The sequence below is a fragment of the Vulpes lagopus genome, chromosome 1 (assembly GCF_018345385.1).
Source record: "Vulpes lagopus strain Blue_001 chromosome 1, ASM1834538v1, whole genome shotgun sequence".
NCBI lineage: Eukaryota > Metazoa > Chordata > Mammalia > Carnivora > Canidae > Vulpes > Vulpes lagopus.
In genome coordinates, this window is record NC_054824.1 from 74,661,122 (window position 1) to 74,685,572 (window position 24,451).

At 38.3% G+C, this 24,451-nt stretch overlaps 1 protein-coding gene across 2 annotated transcripts in view; it reads right to left on the minus strand.

Annotated features, from left to right (window-relative positions):
* Positions 1 to 24,451, minus strand: part of PAK2 (p21 (RAC1) activated kinase 2) — a 90,487-nt gene that overhangs the window by 38,683 nt on the left and 27,353 nt on the right. Inside the window, exons 1-2 of one of the 2 annotated variants that reach the window (XM_041726599.1) lie at positions 22,980 to 23,121; positions 4,328 to 4,535 (exon numbers count right to left, since the gene is read on the minus strand). In XM_041726599.1, the coding sequence (XP_041582533.1) occupies positions 4,328 to 4,514 (187 nt within the window). In that variant the 5' untranslated portion in view covers positions 4,515 to 4,535; positions 22,980 to 23,121. Of the gene's footprint in view, positions 1 to 4,327; positions 4,536 to 22,979; positions 23,122 to 24,451 lie in introns of those variants that run through there. The other variant, XM_041726519.1, reaches the window with a different exon arrangement.

Genomic DNA, 24,451 nt, shown 5'->3' on the forward strand with positions numbered 1-24,451 from the left:
TATATATCAAAATGTGAAAAGATTTGCTCAATCAACTTGTCATAAAAAGTATAATTTCTAATTTTCTTTTTTTTATTTTTTTTATTTCTAATTTTCTTAACTCTTCCAGTAACATTGATAAACCAATAATGAATAACTGAAGATGGTCTTTTTTTTTTTTTTTAAATGAAAACATTCGCTGTCAGTAAGGACAGGAATAGGGGCGTATATTTCAGTACAATAAAATGAGTATCTCTAGATCAGGCTTTATATTAGAGATGGCAAAAATCTTAGGGTAATTTTTATTTCTTACAATAAAAATACAATTTTTTCCCTTCTAGACTCATTTTTCAAGATGACAGACTAACCACATACTGTATAGCCCTTTCCTTTTAGGACAAATCTATTTATCATAGAACAGAATCAGTGAGAAATGTCTAAAGATGAAAAGCAATTCAGATAAAACTAAGGAGAGGAACAGCTGCTCAGGATGGAGACAGGAGAATGCCAGTTCAGAAATGTTGAGGGTGGTTAAGCAGGTAGATCTCTGTGTTCATTTAAGCATGAATGTGCATACCCACACACAGGGGACCCCTCTCCTACTTCTCAAAGCTTCAGGTTACAGTTACCTCAGAGATGTCAGCTTGCAGGAAGGAACAGTAAGTGTGGGAGGCTGGGTTGGGAAGGGAGGGAAGAGCCCCAGGGAATGAGAGGAATTAAGGAGCACCCATTCCTCCAAACATTCCAGCTCTCTTTCTCTTTCTCTCCCTCCATCTAGGCTATGCAAAGTGACTCCGCAGGTGTTCTCTCAACTACAAGGCTGTATATAATTCTAACCAAAACATCAACAGGTTTGTTTTTTTTTTTAAGATTTTTATTTATTTAGGCAGAGAGAGAGAGAGAGAGAAAGAAAGAGGGAGAGAGAGGGAGAGGGAGAGGGAGAGACACAGGCAGAGGGAGAAGCAGTCTCCATGCAGGGAGCCCAACGTGGGACTCGATCCCGGGTCTCCAGGATCACGCCCTGAGCTGCAGGCGGTGCTGAGCCACCAGGGCTGCCCCATCAACAGGTTTTTTTAAAAAAAGTACATGATATGGGATCCCTGGGTGGCGCAGCGGTTTGGCGCCTGCCTTTGGCCCAGGGCGCGATCCTGGACCCGGGATCGAATCCCATGTCAGGCTCCCGGTGCATGGAGCCTGCTTCTTCCTCTGCCTGTGTCTCTGCCTCTGTCTCTCTCTCTCTCTCTCTGTGACTATCATAAATAAAAAAAAAAAAAAAAAAAATTAAAAAAAAAAAGTACATGATAAATTCTCAAATGTATAGAGAAGAGCAAAGGGCCAAAGATCATAAAGAAAAACTTCACAGGTTTTCTCTCTCAGGTATTAAGAATTACAGGCTATAGTAATTAAGGCAGTACAGTATTAGCTCAGGGACAAGTCAGCCAATGCAATAAAGTAGAGAACACATAAGTAGATCCTGGCTTATGAGGAAACCTGATAGATAATAGCTAGTACTGCAGGTCAGTGGGGAAATGATCAAAGTTTCTTTCTTTTTTTTTTATAGTGTTTTTTTTTTCTTTTAAATTTTTATTTATTTATTTTTGATAGTCACACACAGAGAGAGAGAGAGAGAGAGAGAGAGGCAGAGGGAGAAGCAGGCTCCATGTACCGGGAGCCCGATATGGGATTCGATCCTGGGTCTCCAGGATCACGCCCTGGGCCAAAGGCAGGCGCCAAACCGCTGCACCATCCAGGGATTCCTGATCAAAGTTTCAATGAAAGGTATGGGACACTGGTTTTTTTAAAAAAAGTGAATATGGATCTCTCTTTACAGAAACATAAAAACCAAATCTAGATAGTTCAAAGATTTAAACTAAACTTTTAGTAAAACATATGAAAGTATCTTTGACCTCTAGTTTGGCAAAGATTTCTTTTTTTCTTCTTCTTCTTTTTTTTCCCCCTTAAGATTTATTTATTTATTAGAGAGAGGGGAAGAGAAATCTTATGCAGACTCTGCACTGAGCACAGAGTTGAGCCCAGGGCTGGATCTCAAAAGCTCGAGATCACCACCTGAGCAGAAACTAAGGGTCCAATGTTTAATCGACTGCATCACCTAGCTGCTGCCACTATAACAGAATTTTTTTTAAGACAGAAGAAAAACAGGAACTAAGTAAGAAAGGCAAAGTTGTTTTGTCTTTTAAAGAGCCTGTAGGGGTGCCTGGGTGGCTTAGTTGGTTAAGCCTTGGACTCCGGGTTTTGGCTGAAATCATGATCTCAGGATCATGGGGTTGAGCCCCACACGGGGCTCAGTGCTCCCTGCTCAGTGTGGAGTCTGCTTGGGATTCTCTCCCTCTCAAATAAATAAATAAATATTTAAAAAATAAAATAAAGAGCCTGGAAAGTTTTAAGATCAGCTCTGAAAAGTTATTGGATCTTGAATGTGATAAACACAAGAAAACAAAAGATTTCGGAAATTACAGAAACAAAATTTAATGGATACTAAATACAGACCTCAAGGGCTGATAAACTTAAATGCCATCAGAGCCATCCTAGGTACCCTCACCCTCTCTTTGTGAGGGGGGCGGACCTTGAGTTAGTAATAGCCGATGAGTGAGTTAAGAAGGTAAAACTGGAAGAGTCTCAAAATGATCAGAGATGGGTATGCTCTTTTGAATTTATGTAAATGCATATTCAATTTGCTCACAAACCCTACCATTACCCATTTCATTTTGTTTGCTTTTTGCCTCTCCAAGGCTGTCCCTAAGTACATTTTATCCCAGCTTGAGCATTACCCTACTCTACTTTTTTTTTTTTTTTTTTTTAAGATTTTATTTGTTTTAAGTAATCTCTATACCCCATATGGGGCTCCAACTTACAACCTCAAGATCAAGAGTCAACATCCTCTTCCCTTACCCCACTTTGCATTTTGCTCTCCACTGGCAAGTCATTTCAACCCTGTCAGCAATTTCTTCTGGTACTAACCTCCATAAATTTGTTTTCTATCCTCCATAATTATAAATACTGTGTCTACACTTTTAGGTTTTCCTACTTTACATACACCAATTTACTACTATGGAAGATGAGCATTCAGTGCTCTCCAATACACACACTTCCCTGCCCTCTTCCCACATATACTTAAAAAACATACTTCGATGAGGGTTTTCAGTTACAATCACACATGAAATCTTAAAAGCAAAACTATAGTAAGAGATACACAATAAAAGGAACAGGTTTTTATCTGTCTCATGATTACATACTGTCTATTAATCTAAATTCTCAAAGACTTGATTCTTTATTAATATTAAACATATTACCTCATTCAAATTATCACTGATTATGTATTCTTAAGTTAAATGTGTATTTATTATGTACAAAGCACTATTCTCCCATTTGGGTTTACTTCTCAATGTTAACCTACTATGTAAGTGGAAATATATCTTTATCTTCACATAGATCTATTACTATCTATCAGAGACATATTGCCATGCCTAATGTAATTAAATACATTAATTTAATTCTTATTCTGAAATCCATTACCAGTCCATAATCTAATTCTAAAAAACCGTGAAAACCATAAGTTCTTTCTTTAGGTTTGACACCAAAACAAATTCAGTGACTTCAACTTAGATGACCATTTAGAGTCTTTATCCCATTTTGTGTGATTAGGCTGGTGGTTCTTACCTGGAGGTGATTCTCCCCACAGAGGATATCTGCTAATGTCTAGAGACATTTTTAGTTGTCATAGCTGGGTGGGAGGTGCTACTGACACCTAGTGGGTAAAAGCTAAAAAATGGCTTATAGGATGTTCTATAATGCACAAGACAGATCCCTGCACCAAAGCGTTATTTGGCCCCCAAATGTCATTCTTACTAAGGTTGAGAAACTCTGGACTAGATTAATGTTTGTAGAAGACACATTAATGTATTGATTAATCAGTGCTGCCTCAGAGGCTTCTAAGGGCACAACAGAATACATGATAAAAAGTACTAAGTATTACTACTACTGAAAAATCAGAAACTCTCTTAATTAGGCCTTTCTCAAATATCCAAATCTCATTGATGCTGAGAAGCAATAAACTATGGCCGAAGTCTTAGAAAATGAAGATGGTTACAGAAATTCATTGGCTATAACAAGTATATGAGCAATAAATTTAGTTTTATCCTTTTTTATAACAGGTTAAGAGACAGTAGCCTTTCTAATAGTGCCTATGTACCACCATCAATAGTTTTCTAGGATCTATACTGTTTTCACCATAAAAATCTCAAATTACTACATACTTCAATTAAAAAGACATAAAAATTGGTAACATAAAATAATAACTGAGACTCTTGAAATGACAGTACCTACTTACCTTTCTCTGTGCCGGAGAATATAGAGATGATTTTATTCCTGGGCTTTTTTTCCTCTGGAACGGAGGGCAAAGGTTTCAAACTGTGATTGGCTGACAAAGGATCTTTGCCTCCAGTGCTAAAAATGGTACTGCTCATTCGCACAGGAGGTGCTGGAGGCTTGTCTTCCAGTTCTCCGTTATCGGACATGATTTAGAATTATGATACTGCCTGAAATAGATAGGCAAAATCATACAGTTATTAACAAGGTAAAAAAATAGTAGAGATAAGCACAAACAGTAATAATTATCCTCTTTCCAGCTCTGAATTAGAAAATATTATCTATTTAGAGTGCTTTGTAAAATTTGTAAAACTCCATGAGTTAAGAGATGAAAGTGGTTATTAATTTAGGTAATCTCCCCTATTAAAGTTGGTAAATAGTTAGCTGAGGGAATGTTTGAAAAGTGAATTCCAGTTAAGTTTTGAGGAAACATGCAGATACTAACATATCATAAGATATTCACCTAATCAATTGATTCTAAGAGGATATATTCCAATGAAAAGACAGACAACATGGAGTCTTTTAAAAAAGAGAATTCTGGGGGATCCCTGGGTGGCTCAGCGGTTTAGCACCTGCCTTTGGCCCAGGGCGCGATCCTGGAGCCCTGGGATCGAGTCCCGCCTCAGGCTCCCGGCACGGAGCCTGCCTCTCCCTCTGCCTATATCTCTGCCTCTCTCTCTCTATGTCTATCATAAATAAATAAAATCTTAAAAAAAAAAAAAAAAGAATTCTGCAGAGGAAGATTATTGTTCCGACCAATCAATCAAAAGGTCTCTGACGGGTCCATTTCCCTCTCCCTCTCCTCTCCCTCTCCTCTCCCTCCCCTCTCCCTCCCCTCCCCTCCTCTTCTTTCTTTCTCTCTCTCTCTCTCTCTCTCCCTCCCTTCCTTTTCTTTCTTTCTTTCTTTCTTTCTTTCTTTCTTTCTTTCTTTCCTTTTTTCTTTTCTTTTCTTTCTCTTTTCTTTTCTTCCTTCCTTCCTTCTTTCTTTCCTTTCTTTCTTCTTTCTTTTTTTTTAAGATTTTATTTATTTATTTGACAGAGACAGAGAACAAGCAGGGGGAGCAGCAGGCAGAGGGAGAAGCAGGCTTCCTTCAGAGCAAGGTACCCAAAGCGGAGCTTGATCCCAGGATCAGGGCCTGAGCTGAAGACAGACCAACCAACTGAGTCACCGAGGTGCCCCTCCGATAGGTCCGTTTCTATAGCAGAGATAGAATGTTTGCTATTAAAGACATTAACCAACACCACTCCCCACAAAGCATCTGACTCCATGTTCACTAGCCCTGTGATTACAACTTACCCTTCATATAAACTTGCCTAAAGGATGAGAATGTGCCACTGATGCAATATTTGGTTTCTCTGAAAATCTGACATTCTAACTACATTTGCTAGTCCCTTGAAAGCTTTGCAGACAGTCTCACAGAACTTGATCCATCCGGGAACACTGACAAAAGTAAATCCGGGGTTTGGCTGAAAACCAGGGTATGGCCAAATCCCAAGACTCTGTCATCCTGTGATGCCCTGACTAGGCAGGTTAAGAAACCTCTTAATCCACATGACTAATTCAGTGGAAACTTCAACTCTGTTTACATATATATTAATATTATATAAACTATATACATATATATGTGTGTATATATATATATATACTTCTGATACGAAAATATACATTAGAAAACAACACATTTCCCCAGTAAACAAAATTTTGATTAGTAATTAGATCCTGATTACAGTCATTTAATGTAAGTGAACGAAACTTCATATATGTAAAATGAAAAGAATGCCAATTTTATTTAGATAAAATTAAAAAGAAATTTTCTTTCTTACTTAGTTTGAAGGTTAGCACCTGAAGAAAAGTAGGTATAATTTGAGAAGAATTGGGGAATAAAGAGATTATTATACTTAATTCCACTTCAAATCTTACAGCTTCGGTTTTTCCTGATAAAAATATGCGTCACTAAAAAAAAAAAAATATATGCGTCACTAGAACCACTGTGTATTTTATCTGCCACAATGAGAATTATTTTAGCCTTCAAATGAGCAAGCAGGAGAGAAGGTTAAGGAGGAAAATAAACTTTTCTGGGAATAACTAGCTGGAGGGGGGCTGGGACAAGAAAGTAAAAGAGAAAAAAAAAAAAGATCTCTTATCTGTGTGTGAGAAAGACTGCCTGAAGTGAAATTACTATTGGTGGTCAAAAGAAGAAATGAGGGCAGCCCGGGTGGCTCAGCGGTTTAGTGCCTGCCTTCAGCCCCGGGTGTGATCCTGGAGACCCGGGATCGAGTCCCATGTCGGGCTCCCTGCATGGAGCTTGCTTCTCCCTCTGTCCTACCTCTCTCTCTGTCTCTTATGAATAAATAAAATCTTAAAAAAAAAAAAAAGAAGAAGAAGAAGAAGAAGAAGAAGAAGAAGAAGAAGAAGAAATGAGGTTGGAATCTAGGAATGTGATGCAGATGATATAGTCTGATGATTCTTCCAAACCAAATGGTCACAACATGTGGGGTTTGTTTTGCTTTGGATTGAGAAGCAACTGGTTCTTCTGAAGTGTGGGCTGTCTGGTGTACATCACCAGAGAAGACTTATCTACTGCTACAAATGGAAGAAGGATAAGGTTAATAACAGTATTTGGAGGATTACTTGAGAACTTGATAAATCAAGGCAGATGTTTACTTCTTACGTGACCATAACATCAAGGCAAAACAGATTAACCTTACAGCAGCTCACTTTCATCTTAATCACCAGGTACAACAGACACAGCATGTTCAGATTTTGGTTACACTATGAATGTTCCACATTTACGCATATTAAATTTAAAGATAAGGGTAATATGGGATGTCTGGGTGGCACAGTTAAGCAGCTGGCTCAGGTGGTAATCTCAGGGTCGTGAGATCAAGCCCTGCATCTGGCTCTGCGTTCAGCACGGAGTCTGCTTCAGATTCTGTCTCTTTCTCCCTCCACTTCTCCCATTTGTGCTCATGCACTTACACATGTGTGTGCTCTCTCTCTCTCTCTCAAATAAATACATCTTTTAAAAAAATCAGGGTAATATAACAAAATTTCAAAATACATTTGTATGTATTCAAAGAAAGAAATGCACCAAAATATTAGCAGTGATTATCTGTGGCTAAAAGTAATTTTAGCTTGATAAGCATCAGAGCTGTGGTTAAAATAAAAATCGATAAAAAAACAGGGCACAATAAGGGCACCTGGGTGGCACAGTCAGTTGAGTATCTGATTTTTGATTTTGGCTCAGGTCATGGGGTCCTTGAGGTCCAGCTGCATGTCTGGCTCCACACTCAGCATGGAGTCTGCTTGGGATTCTCTCTCCCTCCCTCTCCCACTCCTTCCCACTCCTGCTCACACTCTCAGAGCACAATAATTACTTAATGTAAACTGACTACAAATTCTATCCTTAAGGCTGGTTCATAGATGGAACATGACTAGAAACTGCCAGTACACCTTCAGCTGCATGCAGTCCAATGTGGTGATTAAGAGCATGGGTTGTGAAATCAGATTCCCTTGGTTGGAATCCCGGTTCCACCATTTACTTCAATGTGTGACCCTGGGTGAATTACTTAATTGCCCCGGGGCTCCTTGAATAGCTGGTTCCATCTAGGCCTGGGACAGGAAAAATACAAAATGAGCCTAGAGTATCTTACATTGTCAGAAGATAGGAAGTACTTAAAAAGAATGAGGAACACAGGGAAAAGTTTTCAAAAGCCAATGCTAGAATGATTAGAGCAACAAAATTAATAAAGTAGCATTATATTTAGCCCAATGTATAAAATATATACATTTCATATCAAGACAAATAAATGAAGGGGCGCCTGCCTGGGTGGCTTAGTCAGTTAAGCATCCGACTCTTGATTTCAGCTCAGGTGATGATCTCAGGGTCATCAGATCAAGCCTCACATTGGGCTCTGCATTGGGCTCTGCATGGGGTTCTACATGGGGCATGGAGATTCTCTCTTGCACTTTTGCTCTGCATTCCCCAATCAATCAATCAATCAATCAATCAATAAAATGATGGGATGTCAAATCTTTTTTACAAAAGAATTCCAAATAATAAATGTAGATAAATCTTCTAGGAGTTGGAATTTAACTTCCCTCCTCACTTGAATATAGGCCAGACTTAGAGACTCATTTCCAAAGAGTAAAGTATGGAAAGGGAAAAATAACTTCATGGCAGGAAAATCTGGCAAGTACTGCCTTAACCAAGTGATCAAGGTTATCATCTCCAGTAGTTATGTTGACACTGACATCACTTACCACCTGCTCTAATGAATGAGAAATATACTTCACCTCTATGGTATTCTTTCCCAAAATCTATAACCACAGTCTAATCATGGGAAAAACATCAGACAAATCCAAATTGAAGGACATTCTACAAAAATTCCTGACTAATATGCCTTAAAACTATCAAGGACATGAAAAACAAAGACTGAGAAACTGTCACAGAGCAGAGGGGTCTAAGAAAACATGACAACGTTATACTCTCGAACAAGAAAAGAACATTAATGGAAAAACTGGTAAAATCCAAATACAATCTAGAATTTAGTTAACAGTAATGTACTAAGGTTGGCTTCTTGATTTGACAGACATTTTAGAGTTTATGTTAATATTAGGTATATGGGAAATCTATGATCTCTGCAACTTCTCTGTAAATACAAAATTATTCCATGATAAAGCCTATTTAAAATGCAATTATGGGGGTGCCCTGGGTGGCTCAGCAGTTGAGTGAATCTGCCTTCGGCTCAGGGCATCATCCAGGAGTTCTGGGACCGAGTCCCACACTTCAAGCTCCCTGCATGGAGCCTACTTCTTTCTCTGCCTCTCTCTGTGTCTCCCTGAATAAATAAATAAAATCTTAAGAAAAAAAAATCATGAAATAAAATAAGATGAAATCAGAGAGGGATACAAACCATAACAGACTCTTAACTATAGTTAAAAACTGAGGAGGGGAGGTAGTGGGGGATGGGGTAACTGGTGATGGGCATTAAGGAGGGCACGTGATGTAATGAGTACCAAGTGTTACGTATAACTGATGAATCGCTAAACTCTACGCCTGAACCTAAAAAATATAAATAAATAAATAAATAAATAAATAAATAAATAAATAGGAATTGTATGATAAATTCCTCAAAAAACTAATTATAGAATTATCAGGGTGCCTGGGTCTGCCTGTGGCTCAGGTTGTGATCCCAGAGTCCTGGGATCGAGTCCTACATGAGGCTCCCTGCAGGAAGCCTGCTTCTCCCTCTGCCTATGTCTCTGCCTCTCTCTCTGTGTCTATCATGAAAAAATAAATACTTTTAAAAAAATTATAGAATTAAAAAATTATAGAATTATCTATTATATGACCTAACAAACAATTCCACTCCCAGAATACACCTAAGAGAACTGAAAACATATGTCCAAGGGTGCTTGGGTGGTTCAGATGGTTAGGGTTCTGTGTTTGGCTCAGGTCATGACCCTGGGACCCTCGGACTGAACCCTGCATTGGGCTCTGCTCAGTGGAGAGCATGCTTCTCCCTCTCCCTCTATTACTCCCCCTACTTATGTTCTCTATCAAATAAATAAAATCTTTTTTTAAAAGATTTTATTTATTTATTCATGAGAGACAGAGAGAGAGAAAGAGAGAGAGAGAGAGAGAGAGGGGCAGAGACACAGGCAGAGGGAGAAGCAGGCTCCATGAAGGGAGCCTGACGTGGGACTCGATCCTGGGTCTCCAGGATCATGCCCTGAGCTGAAGGCGGTGCTAAACCACTGAGCCACCCAGGCTGCCCAAAAATAAAATCTTAAAAAAAAAAAAAAAAAAAGAAAACATATGTCCACAAATAAACTGCATATAAATGTTCATAGCAGTATTCATAATAGCCAAAATACAAAAGAACCAAAATATCTATCAACAAAGATATGCAAAATGTGGCATATCCACACAATGGGATATTTGGCCACAAAAAGGAGTAAAGCACTAATAAAGGCTACAATGTGGATGGACCTTGAAAACATAAATGGAAAAAGAAAGACAAAAAGGCCACATACTATAGGATTCCATTTATATGAAATGTCTCAAACATGTAAATCCACAAGGACAGAAAGTAGATTTAATAGTTGCTAAGAGGGGAGGGGAACGGGATGTGACTAATAATGGGTATGGAGTTTCTTTTTAGGGAATTAAAATGATTGGCATTAGACACTGGTAATGGTTGCACAATCTTTTTAATATCTTAAGACCACTGATACACTTTAAAGTAGTAAGTTTCAGCTATGTAAATTATATCTCAATTTTTAAGAAGGAATAAAGGGGTGCCTGGGTGGTTCAGTCAGTTGAGCAACTGCCATAGGCTCAGGTCATGATCCTGGGGTCCTGGGATAGAGCCCTGCTCTGCATCAGGCTCCCTACTCAGTGGGGAGTCTGCTCCTCTCTCTCCCTCTGCCTCCCTCACCCGCTCATGCTCACTGTATCTCAAATGAATAAATACAATCTTAAATTTTTTAAAGGTATTAATATTTACTTCATAAAGACTAAGTGAGCTAATAAAGACTGAATACTGCCACTACTATCATGATCCTTAATATTTATAAAACACTATGCTGTAAGTTAGAGAAGATAAAGGAGGATCTAGTTCTTCTCCAAGAGTTCATAAGTTACTGGGAAAGATCAACACAATTAAGGTCATGCATGCCCTTTATCAACAACTCAACACATGCATATTAAAAGTCATTTACCTTTTTTTTTTAAGATTATTTATTTATTCAGAGAGAGAGAGGACGAGAGAGGCAGAAACACAGGCAGAGAGAGACGCAGGCTCCACGCAGGGAGCCTGATGCTGGACTCGGTCCCAGGTCTCCAGGATCACACCCCGGGCTGCAGGCAGCGCTAAACTGCTGCGCCACTGGGGCTGCCCACTTACTTTCTTCAAAAGGTAGCAGTTCTTAAAACATTTTGGCTTCACCCTTTACACTCCTAAAAATTAGGATCCCAAATAATTTTTGTTTATATGTCTATATTTTCTATATGAGAAATTAAAGCAAATTATTCAAATACTTATTTCATCAAAAAAATACTGAATACATGTTACTATAAATATATATATTTTTGGGATCCCTGGGTGGCGCAGCGGTTTGGCGCCTGCCTTTGGCCCGGGGCGCGATCCTGGAGACCCGGGATCGAGTCCCACATCGGGCTCCCGGTGCATGGAGCCTGCTTCTTCCTCTGCCTGCGTCTCTGCCTCTCTCTTTCTCTGTGACTATCATAAATAAATAAAAGTTTAAAAAAAAAATTAAAAAAAAATATATATTTTTTAATGTTTTAAGACTTTATTTATTCATGAGTGACAGAGAGAGAGAGAGAGACAGAGAGAGGCAGAGACGCAGGCAGGGGGAGAAGCAGGCTCCATGCAGGGAGCCCGATGTGGGACTCGATCACCAGACCCAGGATCGCACCCTAGCTGAAGGCAAACACTCAACTGCTGAGCCATCCAGGCATCCCAAATATAAATATTTTTATGGAAGATAGTATTTTCCAAACAAAGTATTTAGTGACAGAGTGGCATTATTTTACAGTTCTGGTAAATTTTTAAAATGTCTGGCTTAGTAGACATGTAGCTGAAAAAAGGTGTATTTTAACAGCTAAATGTGGATATTCTTTCTTTGATATTACACTAAACTCAACCTTCCTAAAGATTAGTTGTATAATCTGAAACCCAGCAATAAAGTTTCTTTTTTTTTTTTTTAAAGTTTCTACTCTATTAAATTCACTGCATCTCTTATACTTTGATTTTTTTTTTTTATTATTTATGATAGTCACAGAGAGAGAGAGAGAGAGAGAGAGAGAGGCAGAGACACAGGCAGAGGGAGAAGCAGGCTCCATGCACCGGGAGCCTGACGTGGGATTCGATCCCGGGTCTCCAGGATCGCGCCCTGGGCCAAAGGCAGGCGCTAAACCGCTGCGCCACCCAGGGATCCCTCTCTTATACTTTGAATGGATCTTTTTACCCATGCATGAATTTTATCATGTTATAAATTGATTATTTGGAAAACGTTGGTTCACTGAATCATGAAGATAATCCAAATGTTGATACATTTTATTACACAATAAAAATCAAATTCATTAATATCTGATCTCATCAGAAAACTATTGGGAAATTGTCAAATTCAAGAAAAGTAGATAGAAGTTTTCTAAAATTACTTTCTTTATTTTTTAAGTAGGCTCCACACTCAAGCATGGAGCCCAATGCAGGGCTTAAACTCATGACCCTGAGATCAAGACCTGAGTCACCTAGGCACCTCTAAGTTTTCTAAAATTCTAACTTTCACTTGAAAGCTTAAATTTTATCAATTAATAGTGGGTGTCTGAGTGGCTCAGTTGGTTAAGTGGCCAACTCTTGATTTCAGTTCAGGTCATGATCTGAGAGTCCTGGGATTAAGCGCTGCATCAGCCTCCTTGCTCAGCAGGAAGTCTGCTTGAGGATTCTCTCTATTCTCCTCTCTGTCCCTCCCCTTGCTCTCTCTAGAGAAATAAATCTTTTAAAAAATTTTTTTAAAAATCAATTACAACAAATCCTATTACTCCATTTTCAAGGAGTGTCTACTAAATACCTAGTCTGAAAAACCAGAGTTTGTGGGCCAGTTGTTCTTTCAAATAAAAATGGTATTCCATGGAGCTCAAGTGTAAAACAAGTCAGTTAGAGAAAGACAAATACGGTATGATCTCATTCATATGTGGAATTTTAGAAACAAAACAGATGAACATAGGGGAAGGAAGGGAAGACAGGGAAGCAAACTATAAGAGACTCTGAACTATAGAGAACTCAGGGTTGCTGGAGAAATGGGAATGGGATGGGCTGAAATGGGTGACGGGTATTTAAGGAGAGTGCTTGTTATGATAAGCACGGGATGTTATATGTAAGTGATGAGTCACTAAATTCTATTCCTGAAACAATAATACACTCTATGTTAATCAAAATTTAAATAAAAACTTGAGACAAAAGTTCTTACATGGTGTTCCATATAAAAGGGGCTAGTTTATTAGCTCAATCACCTAAGTGGTTTTCTGCAACAATTAAAATTTGTAAGTGCTTTATGAATACTTCCCATTTTGCTACAAAAAAATGCCTTAAAAGTGAACTCAGGGTTCTGGGATGAGCCCCGTGTTGGGGAGTCTGCTCAGTGGGGAGTCTGCTTCTCTCTTTCCCTCTGCCCCTCCCCCTGCTCATTCTAATTCTCTCTCTCTCTCTCTCTCTCTCTCTCTTCTCTCTCTCATAAATAAAATCTTTTAAAAAACCCAAAACCTGTAAGTGGGGGTGCCTGGGTGGCTCTGTCAGTTAAGTGGGACTCCTGGTATCAGCTCAGGTCATGATCACAGGGTTCTGAGATGGACCCCACGTGGGCTCTGCAGTAGGCCCACGTGGAGCCTGCTTAAGAGTGTCTCTTTCCTACATGGTAATTCTGCTCCTCCGCCCCCAAACAAAGAAACCCATACAGCAGCACAGCCACTAACTTAATTTCTGTTAAAACACAGTTTTACCTACCACTACTTTTGTACCAACAATGCAAATTTCAGCAGTATGAAAAGCAAAGAATATCTTAGTATTATCATAAAAATAGATTTGATCTCGTAGACCCCAAAAGTACCACAGAGTGCACTTTGGGAACTGCTCCCTTAGAGCATACCCCAGCTCCATACTTCACCCTCATACCCCCGAGTTTAATGTATTATTTGGATGGCAGAAGACCATATTTATTCATCCTATACTCTCCACATTTTAAATATAGGATATGGTAATAAATGGCTAGATTTCAAGTTAGGGCATATAAACCTAATCAAACCTTTAACTTGGTTAAACAAGGTTGAAAATCTATATACATGAAATGGTATTTACTATATTGTTTTTTTACAACAAAAATCAGAAAGATCAGTAGGCTATCCTGGGTTAGCCAGAGAGACTAATTGCCATTTGTATGTAAAACAACACAAAATCTAAGCAAAGAACACTACGTGGCAACTTTCAGAACACAGCCTTTCCTTATATTTTGGTTATCCAAAAATTTTCTTTCCTGTTCTATTTTAATATACTGCACAGCAGCTTTTTAATTTGCTCAACAAATTCAGTCCAGTAGAACTAAAGGGGAACACATTTATTTGTTTCAGAACATCCTTCTTGGTGATTGTACACTATAGATAAAGCTAAATTAGCAGTCTCAAGGAAATCCCAATTAACATGATGTAAACCCTGTAGGCAACACATGTCTATATAAACCCCAAATTTAACATTAAACATATGGGCCAAAGACATCCTTAATGAAATTACTCAAGATAACAAATATGATAGTGATGATTTTAAGTAACAGGACTCATAAATTATAGATCTTAGTATTATAAGCATGATCCTTGATACTCTGACACCAGCTTAACTGAAGACAACTTCACTTCATCTCAGGATTTCTCTAACTAGCATCTCTATCTTCAGCTGCTGCTCAGAGGAAGAAGACAAAAGCTCTAACTAGCTTCCTAGAGAGTTTCATTCCATTCAGGTTTTGCTAGAGCTACCTATGACCAACAGATTGCGGATTACACTCTGATATTTAAGGATATTTATTACTGAATCAATCTGACATCATATGAATGCACCACATAAATCATATGCCTCATGTTGCCCAAATACACCAAGGAGTTTCCTGGCCGAAATCATCTTTGTGTATGTATTTCTCCATTTTTAAATATTCTTCATCCTTTTCTCTAACCAAATCTTTCAATGCTCAGCAATAATTATTTCCTATGTAAGGTCATTCCTGTCTCTCTTCAATATGATCCTTCACTTCCTTTGAAGAAGAATGACCCTTCCAAAAAAAAAAAAAAAAAAATCTGACAACAAATTACACAGGAAAATAAATTCAGGAGGCAGTAAGGTTGGATTAGAATTTATCTATTTTCCTTATTTTACATGAGAAGGACCTGACACTCCAAAGAATAAGCAGTTTGCCTAAAGTCACACAATTCTAATTACTAACAAAACTAAGACCAGAATTCAAGGTCACTTACAACTCTTAATCTCATGCTGGTTTTTTCCTAATCATGTTAATATACTGGCCCACTCTTGGGGGCATCTGGATGGCTCAGTCAGTAGAGCATGTGACTCTTGATCTCAAAGTTGCAAGTTCAAGCCCTATGTTGGGTATACAGATTACTTAAATATCAAATCTTTTTTTTTTTTTTTTTTTTTTTTTTTTTTTTTTAAAGATTTTATGTATTTATTTATTTATTTGAGAGAGAGAGAGAGAAAGTGTGGGCAAGCACAGGGAGAGGTAGAGAATCTCAGGTAGACTCCACGCTGAGCAGAGAGCCCAACATGTGCCTTAGATTTTAATAAGTACAATATTTTTTTCTATGACTTTTTTTTTTTTTTTTTTTTTTAATTTTTATTTATTTATGATAGGCACACAGTGAGAGAGAGAGAAGCAGAGACACAGGCAGAGGGAGAAGCAGGCTCCATGCACCGGGAGCCCGATGTGGGATTCGATCCCGGGTCTCCAGGATCGCGCCCCGGGCCAAAGGCAGGCGCCAAACCGCTGCGCCACCCAGGGATCCCCTTAAATATCAAATCTTAAAACAAAACAAAAAAAAAAAATCCTCCCCCCTTTTATATATACACACACATATACATAAAGGACTACTCTGGCAATGAATTTTAACTGTGCATCATTTAATACTTTAGGTGTCTTGCCTACTCAAGATTTCAAGCAAGTGAAAAGTAGGGATATATACCACCACCACCACTATTATTATTATTATATATTGTACTATCTCCTTTAATGTTTTTTTTTTTTTCCTTTAATGTTTAAACAGAGCCTAGCATCTATTAAGACACTAAGATTTCCTGAATTATGGTACTACACTCTGTTGCCAGATGAAATATTATTCTTCTTAATTTATTAGTTCTCTGTCAAACATTTCATTAGACAATATATAAACAATATATAAACTACACAATATTAACAAAAGTATCTTTGGAAAGATTTATGCTTTTCCTCTAACAGTGGATTCATGGCCTTAGTCTTCGATCCTTTGATCCTTTTCCATAAGACAGGTTTTTTTGTGTGTGTATTGCTTCTACAGATGGTGTCAAATGCCTAAAAAGTGCTAAATGACGATGTGATAAGATTCTTTACATCTTATATTTTAGTCAGAAACAAAGAATATAAAAACAATTGATGATAAAATTCTGATTTAACAGTGTTTTGCTCCATCATTACCCAAAAATGTTTTATTAAATAATGATAAGTAGTGCCTCTCTCTAAATCTGTTGAAACACTTTTGCTACTTTTCAGTGAAAAACAAGTAGGCGAAACAAAAAGCAAGCCCAAAACACACTGTACTCTTCTAACAGGCCCATTGTTTAATTGTGACACGACTCAAAGACAAACAATTCCTCAATTGTCTACTGAAGGAGACTAGGGGAAGCTAAATATACAACAGAAATGAAAAAAAGAGTGGTGTCTGGAACCAGTCAAACTAGTAAAAATTACTAAATTTTTAATAATCTAACTTGGATCAACTATGGTACTTCAAGTACAAATCAGTATTACTGAAAAACATGACGATTTGAAAAAGCAGTTTGCTTTATGTTTTACTTACATTTTATATAAATAACAAATGAACCTTAATATTTCAGTACCTTATGAATGTAATACAACACTCTTTGTTAAGACTTCTAGCAATCTTTCAAAAAGTTACAACAGCTCCCAAACCACTGGCCTCTCTTCCCCTCCATTCCAAAAAAGCCTCAAATGCCTTTGAGAGTGAAAGTATCAATTAAAAATATCTCAAATGGGGTGCCGTAGTGGCTAGGTTGGTTGAATGCCCCACTCTTGGTTTTGGCTCAGGTTATGATCTTGTGGTTGTGGGATCAAGTCCCGTGTAGGGCTCCATGCTCAGTGCAGTCAGCTTCAGATTCTCTCTCCGTTTTCTTCTCATTCATTCACTTTCTCTCTCAAATAAATAAAATCTTAAAACAAACAACTTAAATCACCTCAAATGGACAATACACACTATGAAAGGCAAGTTCACAAATTAGAAGGAAAGGATTGTTTTTATTTGGTGGCAAAGGCCGTAACATCAGGCCTATTTAATAGTGGCAAAGCCAATAAGGAAAGAAGAAAGAGGGAAAGAAATGTAGAAAACACAACCAGGGCACTGGAAAAGAATAAAGAAGGAAAGTGGAAAAAAACTGCTTCAAACTCAAATAAATAAAGGAGCGGATAACATCAAATCTATAAAAATGCAAGGATAGGCCAGTTAAGATGAAAAGGACATTTCCATGGAGCCCAGGGCAAAATGAAACCAAGAACAAGATAGTAAGCAATTTACTAATCCAGTTATTCTTTTTTTTTTTTTTAAGATTTTTATTTATTTATTCATGAGAGACACACACACATACACACACACACACAGAGGCAGAGACAGAGGCAGAGGGAGAAGCAGGCTCCATGCAGGGAGCCTGACGTGGGACTCGATCCCTGGTCTCCAGGATCAGGCCCTGGGCTGAAGGTGGCGCTAAACCGTTGAGCCACCTGGGCTGCCCTAACCCAGTTATTCTTTAGAGATTTTTTTTTTCTTTAGAGATTTTTGACTAACCCCTGGAGACCTTAAACTTCCACTATGATGACTGTTAGAGGCAGCAGGTGATAACAGAGTCTACCTAAACTGAAAAATCTAACAGAAGTCCTTCCACATAAGACCAAGACCTAAAAAGTATAATCTGTGTAAGAGTAAATCAGGGATAAATCCCTCTGGGCCAAAGAGAACAAGAAAACCTTAAATATTTGGAGTCCAGTGATACTGTGGGGGGTGAGGGTGAGGATCTTTGACAAATCCTAACAACAAGATGCGTGTTTTTTGGTCTGAATTCATCCCAGCTCAGAGGTCTCCAAAATTTCCAAATATGTTTAACTGAATATAATCACACTGGGGAATGGCAAAATCAAATGAAAAGAACTGTAAAACAGATCTCCAAATAATACTCAAAGATAAAATTCTGAGGAAAAGGAATATCTCATAATGAAAATTCAGAAAACAAAACAAGGCACCAGGATTGAGGTCTAGCCAAAACAGACTAGTGAAATAGATGTGGAATGATTTAATATAGAATATTTATAAGAAGCTTGAAAAAAGGCAGAGATCCCTGGGTGGCTCAGCGGTTTAGCACCTGCCTTCGGTCCAGGGCATGACCCTGGGGTCCTGGGATCAAGTCCCACATTGGTTGGGCTCCCTGCGTGGGGCCTGCTTCTCCCTCTGCCTGCATCTCTGCCTATCTCTGTGTCTCTCATGAATAAATAAATTTAAAAAATTTAAAAACATAATATCTAAAATTGGAACTTGACATTTGAAGTAAAAAGGAATATAGATGAAGCAGAAGAATTAGAACTGGGAGATGCATGTACCTTTAAAAAGTCACTTTAGAAAGCAGCATAGAGGGGGCACCTGGGTGGCTCAGTGGTTGAGTGTCTGCCTTCCGCCCAGGGAGTGATCCTGGGTACTGGACTGAGTCCCACATCAGGCTCCTCGCAGGGAGCCTGCTTCTCCCTCTGCCTGTGTCTCTGCCCCTCTTTCTCTGTCTCTCATGAATAAATCTTAAAAAAACAAAACAAAACAAAACACAAAAACCCCAGCAGCACAGAGAGAGGGGCCTGGGTGTCTCAGTTGGTTAAACATCTGCCTTTGGCTCAGGTCATGATCTTGGAATCCTGGGATTGACCCAAGTCAGGCCCCTACTGGGCGAGGAGTCTGCTTCTCCCTCTCCTTCTGCCTCCTCCCGCCTGACTCATGCTCTGTCTCTGTCTTAAATAAATAAATAAATAAATAAATAAATAAATAAACAAACAAACAAATAAAAGGGCAACACAGAGACAAAGAGAAAATATGAAAGAAAAGGAAGATGAATATGTTGGATGGCCTAGGATAGAACTATTTGGAGTTTCAGAAGGAGAGGACAGAATGAATTAGGGACCGGTTTACCAGATAAATCAATAGCTGAGAAATTTCTACAACTGATAAAGGACACAAATCCATAAGAAGAAATCTAATAAATCAAAAGCAGGACAAAAAAGTAATCAAAGTAAAGATACATCATAGTGAAATTAAGGTCAAAAGCAATGAGTTCTTAAAATCAGCCAAAACAGGAAAAAGGGCAACTGGACATTAAGCTGACTCCTTGATACCAACAATGACTGCCAGAAGACATTGGAACATTCTCAATGTTCTGAGAGAAGGTGTCAACATACTACAGATTGAACAAAACTCTCTTTCAATAACAAGGACAAAATAAAAATACAAGAAAATTTTCAAAAGATTAGAATTACTCTATACTCTTAACCAAAGTCAATCAGCTTGGAAATCAATAACAAAAATATAACTAGAAAAATACTCCTTAAGTTTGGAAATTTTAAAACACCTCTAAAAAACTTATGGTTAAGAAAAGAGAAAAAAAAAAAAAAAAAAGAAAAGAGATAGTAATGGGATGCCTGGGTGGCTCAGCAGTTGAGCATCTGCGTTTGGCTCAGGGCATGATCCCAGAGTCCTTGGATTGAGTCCCACATCGGGCTCTCTGTGTGGAACCTGCTTCTGTCTCTGCCCCTCTCTCTCTGTGAGCCTCTCTCTCACAGAGCCTCTCTGTGTCTCTCATGAATAAATAAACAAAATCTTAAAAAAAGAAAGAAAAGAGATAGTAATGACAATTAGAAGATACTTGAATGAGAATGAAAAAGCTATGTATCAAAACTTACAGAACTGGATAAACAAATACCACTGTAGAGCATATTCATCTTTAAAAAGAAATGAAATTTGATATGTGCTCTAAAAAGAATGAACTTTGAAAACATTAAGCAGAATGAACCAGACATAAAAGGGCAAATACTGTATATTTGCACTTCCATGAGGCATCCAAAAAAGTGGTCAAATTCATAGAGATAAAAAGAATAGGGATAACCCAGGCCTGGTGGATACAGTGAAGTGGGGACTTGTTTAATGGGTACAGAGTTTCTGTTTGGGAAAATAAAACAAGTTTTGAAAATGGCAAATTTTATGTTATATATATATTTTAACACACACACACACACATTGTAGGATGTGATTAAAACACTTCTAGTTCTAAAGTTTTACTTTAAAAAAAGAACTAGGGATCCCTGGGTGGCACAGCGGTTTGGCGCCTGCCTTTTGGCCCAGGGCGCAATCCTGGAGACCCGGGATCGAATCCCACGTCGGGCTCCCGGTGCATGGAGCCTGCTTCTCCCTCTACCTACGTCTCTGCCTCTCTCTCTCTCTCTCTGTGTGTGACCATCATAAGTGAAATATTAAAAAATAAATAAATAAAAATAAGGGAGCAAATGTGAAGTCTCCCCCACAAATTAAAAAAAAAAAAAAAAAAAAGAACTAAAAATGAGTTAAACATTTAGCCTAAGAAGCAAAACAAGGGGATCCCTCAGTGGCTCAGTGGTTTGCTGCCTGCCTTTGGGCCAGGGCACGATCCTGGAGTCGCAGGATCGAGTCCCACGTCGGGCTCCTGGCATGGAGCCTGTTTCTCCCTCTGCTTGTGTCTCTGCCTCTATCATAAATCAATCAATCAATCAATCTTTAAAAAAAAAAAAAGCAAAACAAAAGCAAAGTAAACCCAAAGAAGTAGGAAGAAAGTAATTCAGATAAAAACTTGAAATTGCTAAACAGAAGACTATTGTACATACAGTGGAGATCAATAAAGCTGAAAGTTGGATTTCAGACAAAACTAGTACCTCTGACAAATTTAATCAAGAAACAGAGAAAGCACAAATAAATACCCAGACGATGAAAAGGGGTTCTAAGGGCACCTGGGTGGTCAGTTCGGTGTCAGCTCTTGATTTTGGCTCAGGTCATGATCTCACAGTAGTGAGATCAGGTTCCTGGGGAGTCTGCTTGGGATTTTCTCTCTCCCTCTGCCTCTGCCCCTGCTTGTGAGCGCTCTCTAAAATAAGTAAATATTTTTAAAGAAGGCTCTACCAGGAGCACCTGGGTGGCTCAGCGGTTGAGCATCTGCCTTTGGCTCAGGGCGTGATCCTGAGGTCCTGGGATCGAGTCTCCCTCTGCCTGTGTCTCTGCTTCTGTCTGTGTCTCTCATGAATACATAAAATCTTAGGGAAAAAAAAAAAGAAGAGGGCTCTCTACTGGTATTTATTGAGCAGATGACATAGATACCATCATTCTGTCATGTGCCAGCTAGTCTTCACAACTCTTTCTATAATTATTTTTATTTATTTTTTAAGTAGGCTCCATACCCAGTGTGGAGCCTAGTGGAGGGCTTGAACTTACAACCCTGAAATCAAGACCTAAGATTAAAAAATCAGATGCTTAATCAACTAAGCCACCCAGGCACCCCATGTCCTCACAACTCTTGAATGTCCCACCACGTACTGATTTATAGTTAAAAAAATATATATATATATATACATAAAATCTGAATATAGAACATAGTTCTAGGGATCCCTGGGTGGCGCAGCAGTTTGGCGCCTGCCTTTGGCCCAGGGCGCGATCCTGGAGACCCGGGATCGAATCCCACGTCGGGCTCCCGGTGCATGGAGCCTGCTTCTCCCTCTGCCTGTATCTCTGCCTCTCTCTCTCTCTCTCTCTCTGTGACTATCATAAATAAATAAAAATTAAAAAAAAAATTAAAAAAAAAACAAAAAAAAGAACATAGTTCTAATTTGCATACAATAAAATATATTTTTTACAGTTTCACATTGAATTTTCCAGCTATGCAACTACAATGAAACCAAGAGCTTGGACTTCGTCTTGCTCAGTTCACTTTTACTGAGAAGTTTATTTACCATTTTGAGTATATCACTTAAAGCAACATGCTCATGCTGGTGGAGTTATCAATGGCAGTACGTTTGCATGAGACTGTATTAAAGCCAAGCCTATGAATATAGGCACTTCATACTGATTTTTAGAGGACTTATTATCAAAGATTTACATAGAAATACATATTTTATTAAAGCTTTCCCTTTATTTTTTGTTATGAATTTCCCCCTCAAAACTAAAAAACAAAAAAATAAATAAACATATATAAATAACAGGCTATTATGTATAACAGCAAAAGACTAGAAACATTTCAAATGGCAATAAATAGGAGGCTGATTGAATTAGCTATGATGTATCACCCACTCAAGTACTATGAAAGTGTAAAAAGAAATGAGGAAGTCAATCTACACTATAGAGTGATCTCAAGATATATTACTAATGAAAATGCAAGATGGGAGAAAAATATACGTATGGTATGCTACCAAAGGGAAAGGAAAGGCATGTCAACACACAGACATGCACACATACACACACACAAGTTTATTAGTATTTTTTTAATAGAAGGATAAACCATAATTTTCTCAATGGTTACTCAGGGGAAGGGAGGGAACAAAATGGATGGAACTGAATTAAAAGACTTCTCTGGATATATCTTGCTTCATATATTTGATTTTAGAACTTTGGAAGTTATATTTAATCACCAGCAAAAGTAGAATGACTACTACTAGTTGAAATAAACATCACAGATGCCCAATCTAATAATACATGGGCTACTAAAAATATGCTTACACTGGGGTGTCTAGATGGCTTAGGTGGTTGAACACCAATTCTTGGTTTCTGCTCAGATCATGATCTCCAAGTTGGGAGCCTGAGCTCCATGTCCAGGCTCAGCAGGAGTCTGCTTCTCCTTTTCCTCCCCTCCCCGACTCACTCTCTCTCTTTGATATAAATCTTAAAAAAAAAAAAAAAAAAAATCCTTGCATTTTTCATTTCATAGACAATACATGAACCTTACTTAGTTTAACTATTAAATGAAATGAAGACCACTAAAGAGAACTAAATGTAAATTGGCAATGGTTGAAAATTCCCATTTTCTTTTGCTGTTACATCTTTAGGGACAACAAAATCTACAACGGGAACTTCCTACATTATTGTATGTATCACACATTTATCAAATCTTCATTAATCAGATTATGACACTGCTTCATAATAGCTAAAAAGCTATTATGATGTATTGTATTTCCTCTACTGAACTGTCTTTGTGAGAAGATACTAATTTTTATCTCTATTCCCCAATAGCATCTAGCAAAGTGTTATTTATATATATAAACACACACATATATACACATCAACAGGGTAGAATTTCAAAATGTTTTTCACCTAAACATAACGTTTACTAGATTAGGTAAATACACTACTGAACTAATCAAGTTGTATACCGAAAGCCAATTCATTTGTCTTTCTAGTCCCTCAATTCAATGAGCTAGAAAAGGTAGTAATACTTGAACTACTATTTCCACAGCGAGTGGGGATAGGAGAATGCAGGATGTGAAACATGCTTTGAAAAATTTTATCTGGTGGGCAGCCCGGGTGGCTCAGCGGTTTAGCGCCGCCTTCAACCCAGGGCCTGATCCTGGGGTCCTGGGATCGAGTCCCATGTCGGGCTCCCGGCATGGAGTCTGCTTCTCCCTCTGCCTGTGTCTCTGCCTCTCTCTCTCCTTGTGTCTCTCATGAATAAATAGATAAAATCTTAAAAAACAAAATTTATCTGGATTTATCATTTTTTCCCTTTTCTCCAATGTTTTTGCTATACTAGAAAAAACAAGTATCATTTACTGCAAATAATAAGATTGTTTACAAAATGCAAACAAAACTATGATAAATTGTTTTTTTTTAATTTTATTTAATTCTGGTTAACAGTATAAAATTGGTTTCAGGAGTAGGATTCAGGAGTTCATCACTTACATCCAACACCCAATGTTCATCAAATTAAGTGCCCTCCTTAATCCCCAACATTTATCTAGCCCATCCCCCTCCCCATCAATCCTCAGTTCCTTCTCTATCCTTAAGTCTCTTACAGTTTGTTTCCCGCCCTTTTTTCCCCTCTCCAATATGTTCATCTGCTTTGTTTTTTAAATTCCACATGTAGGGATCCCTGGGTGGCGCAGTGGTTTGGCGCCTGCCTTTGGCCCAGGGCGCGATCCTGGAGACCCGGGATCGAATCCCACGTCAGGCTCCCGGTGCATGGAGCCTGCTTCTCC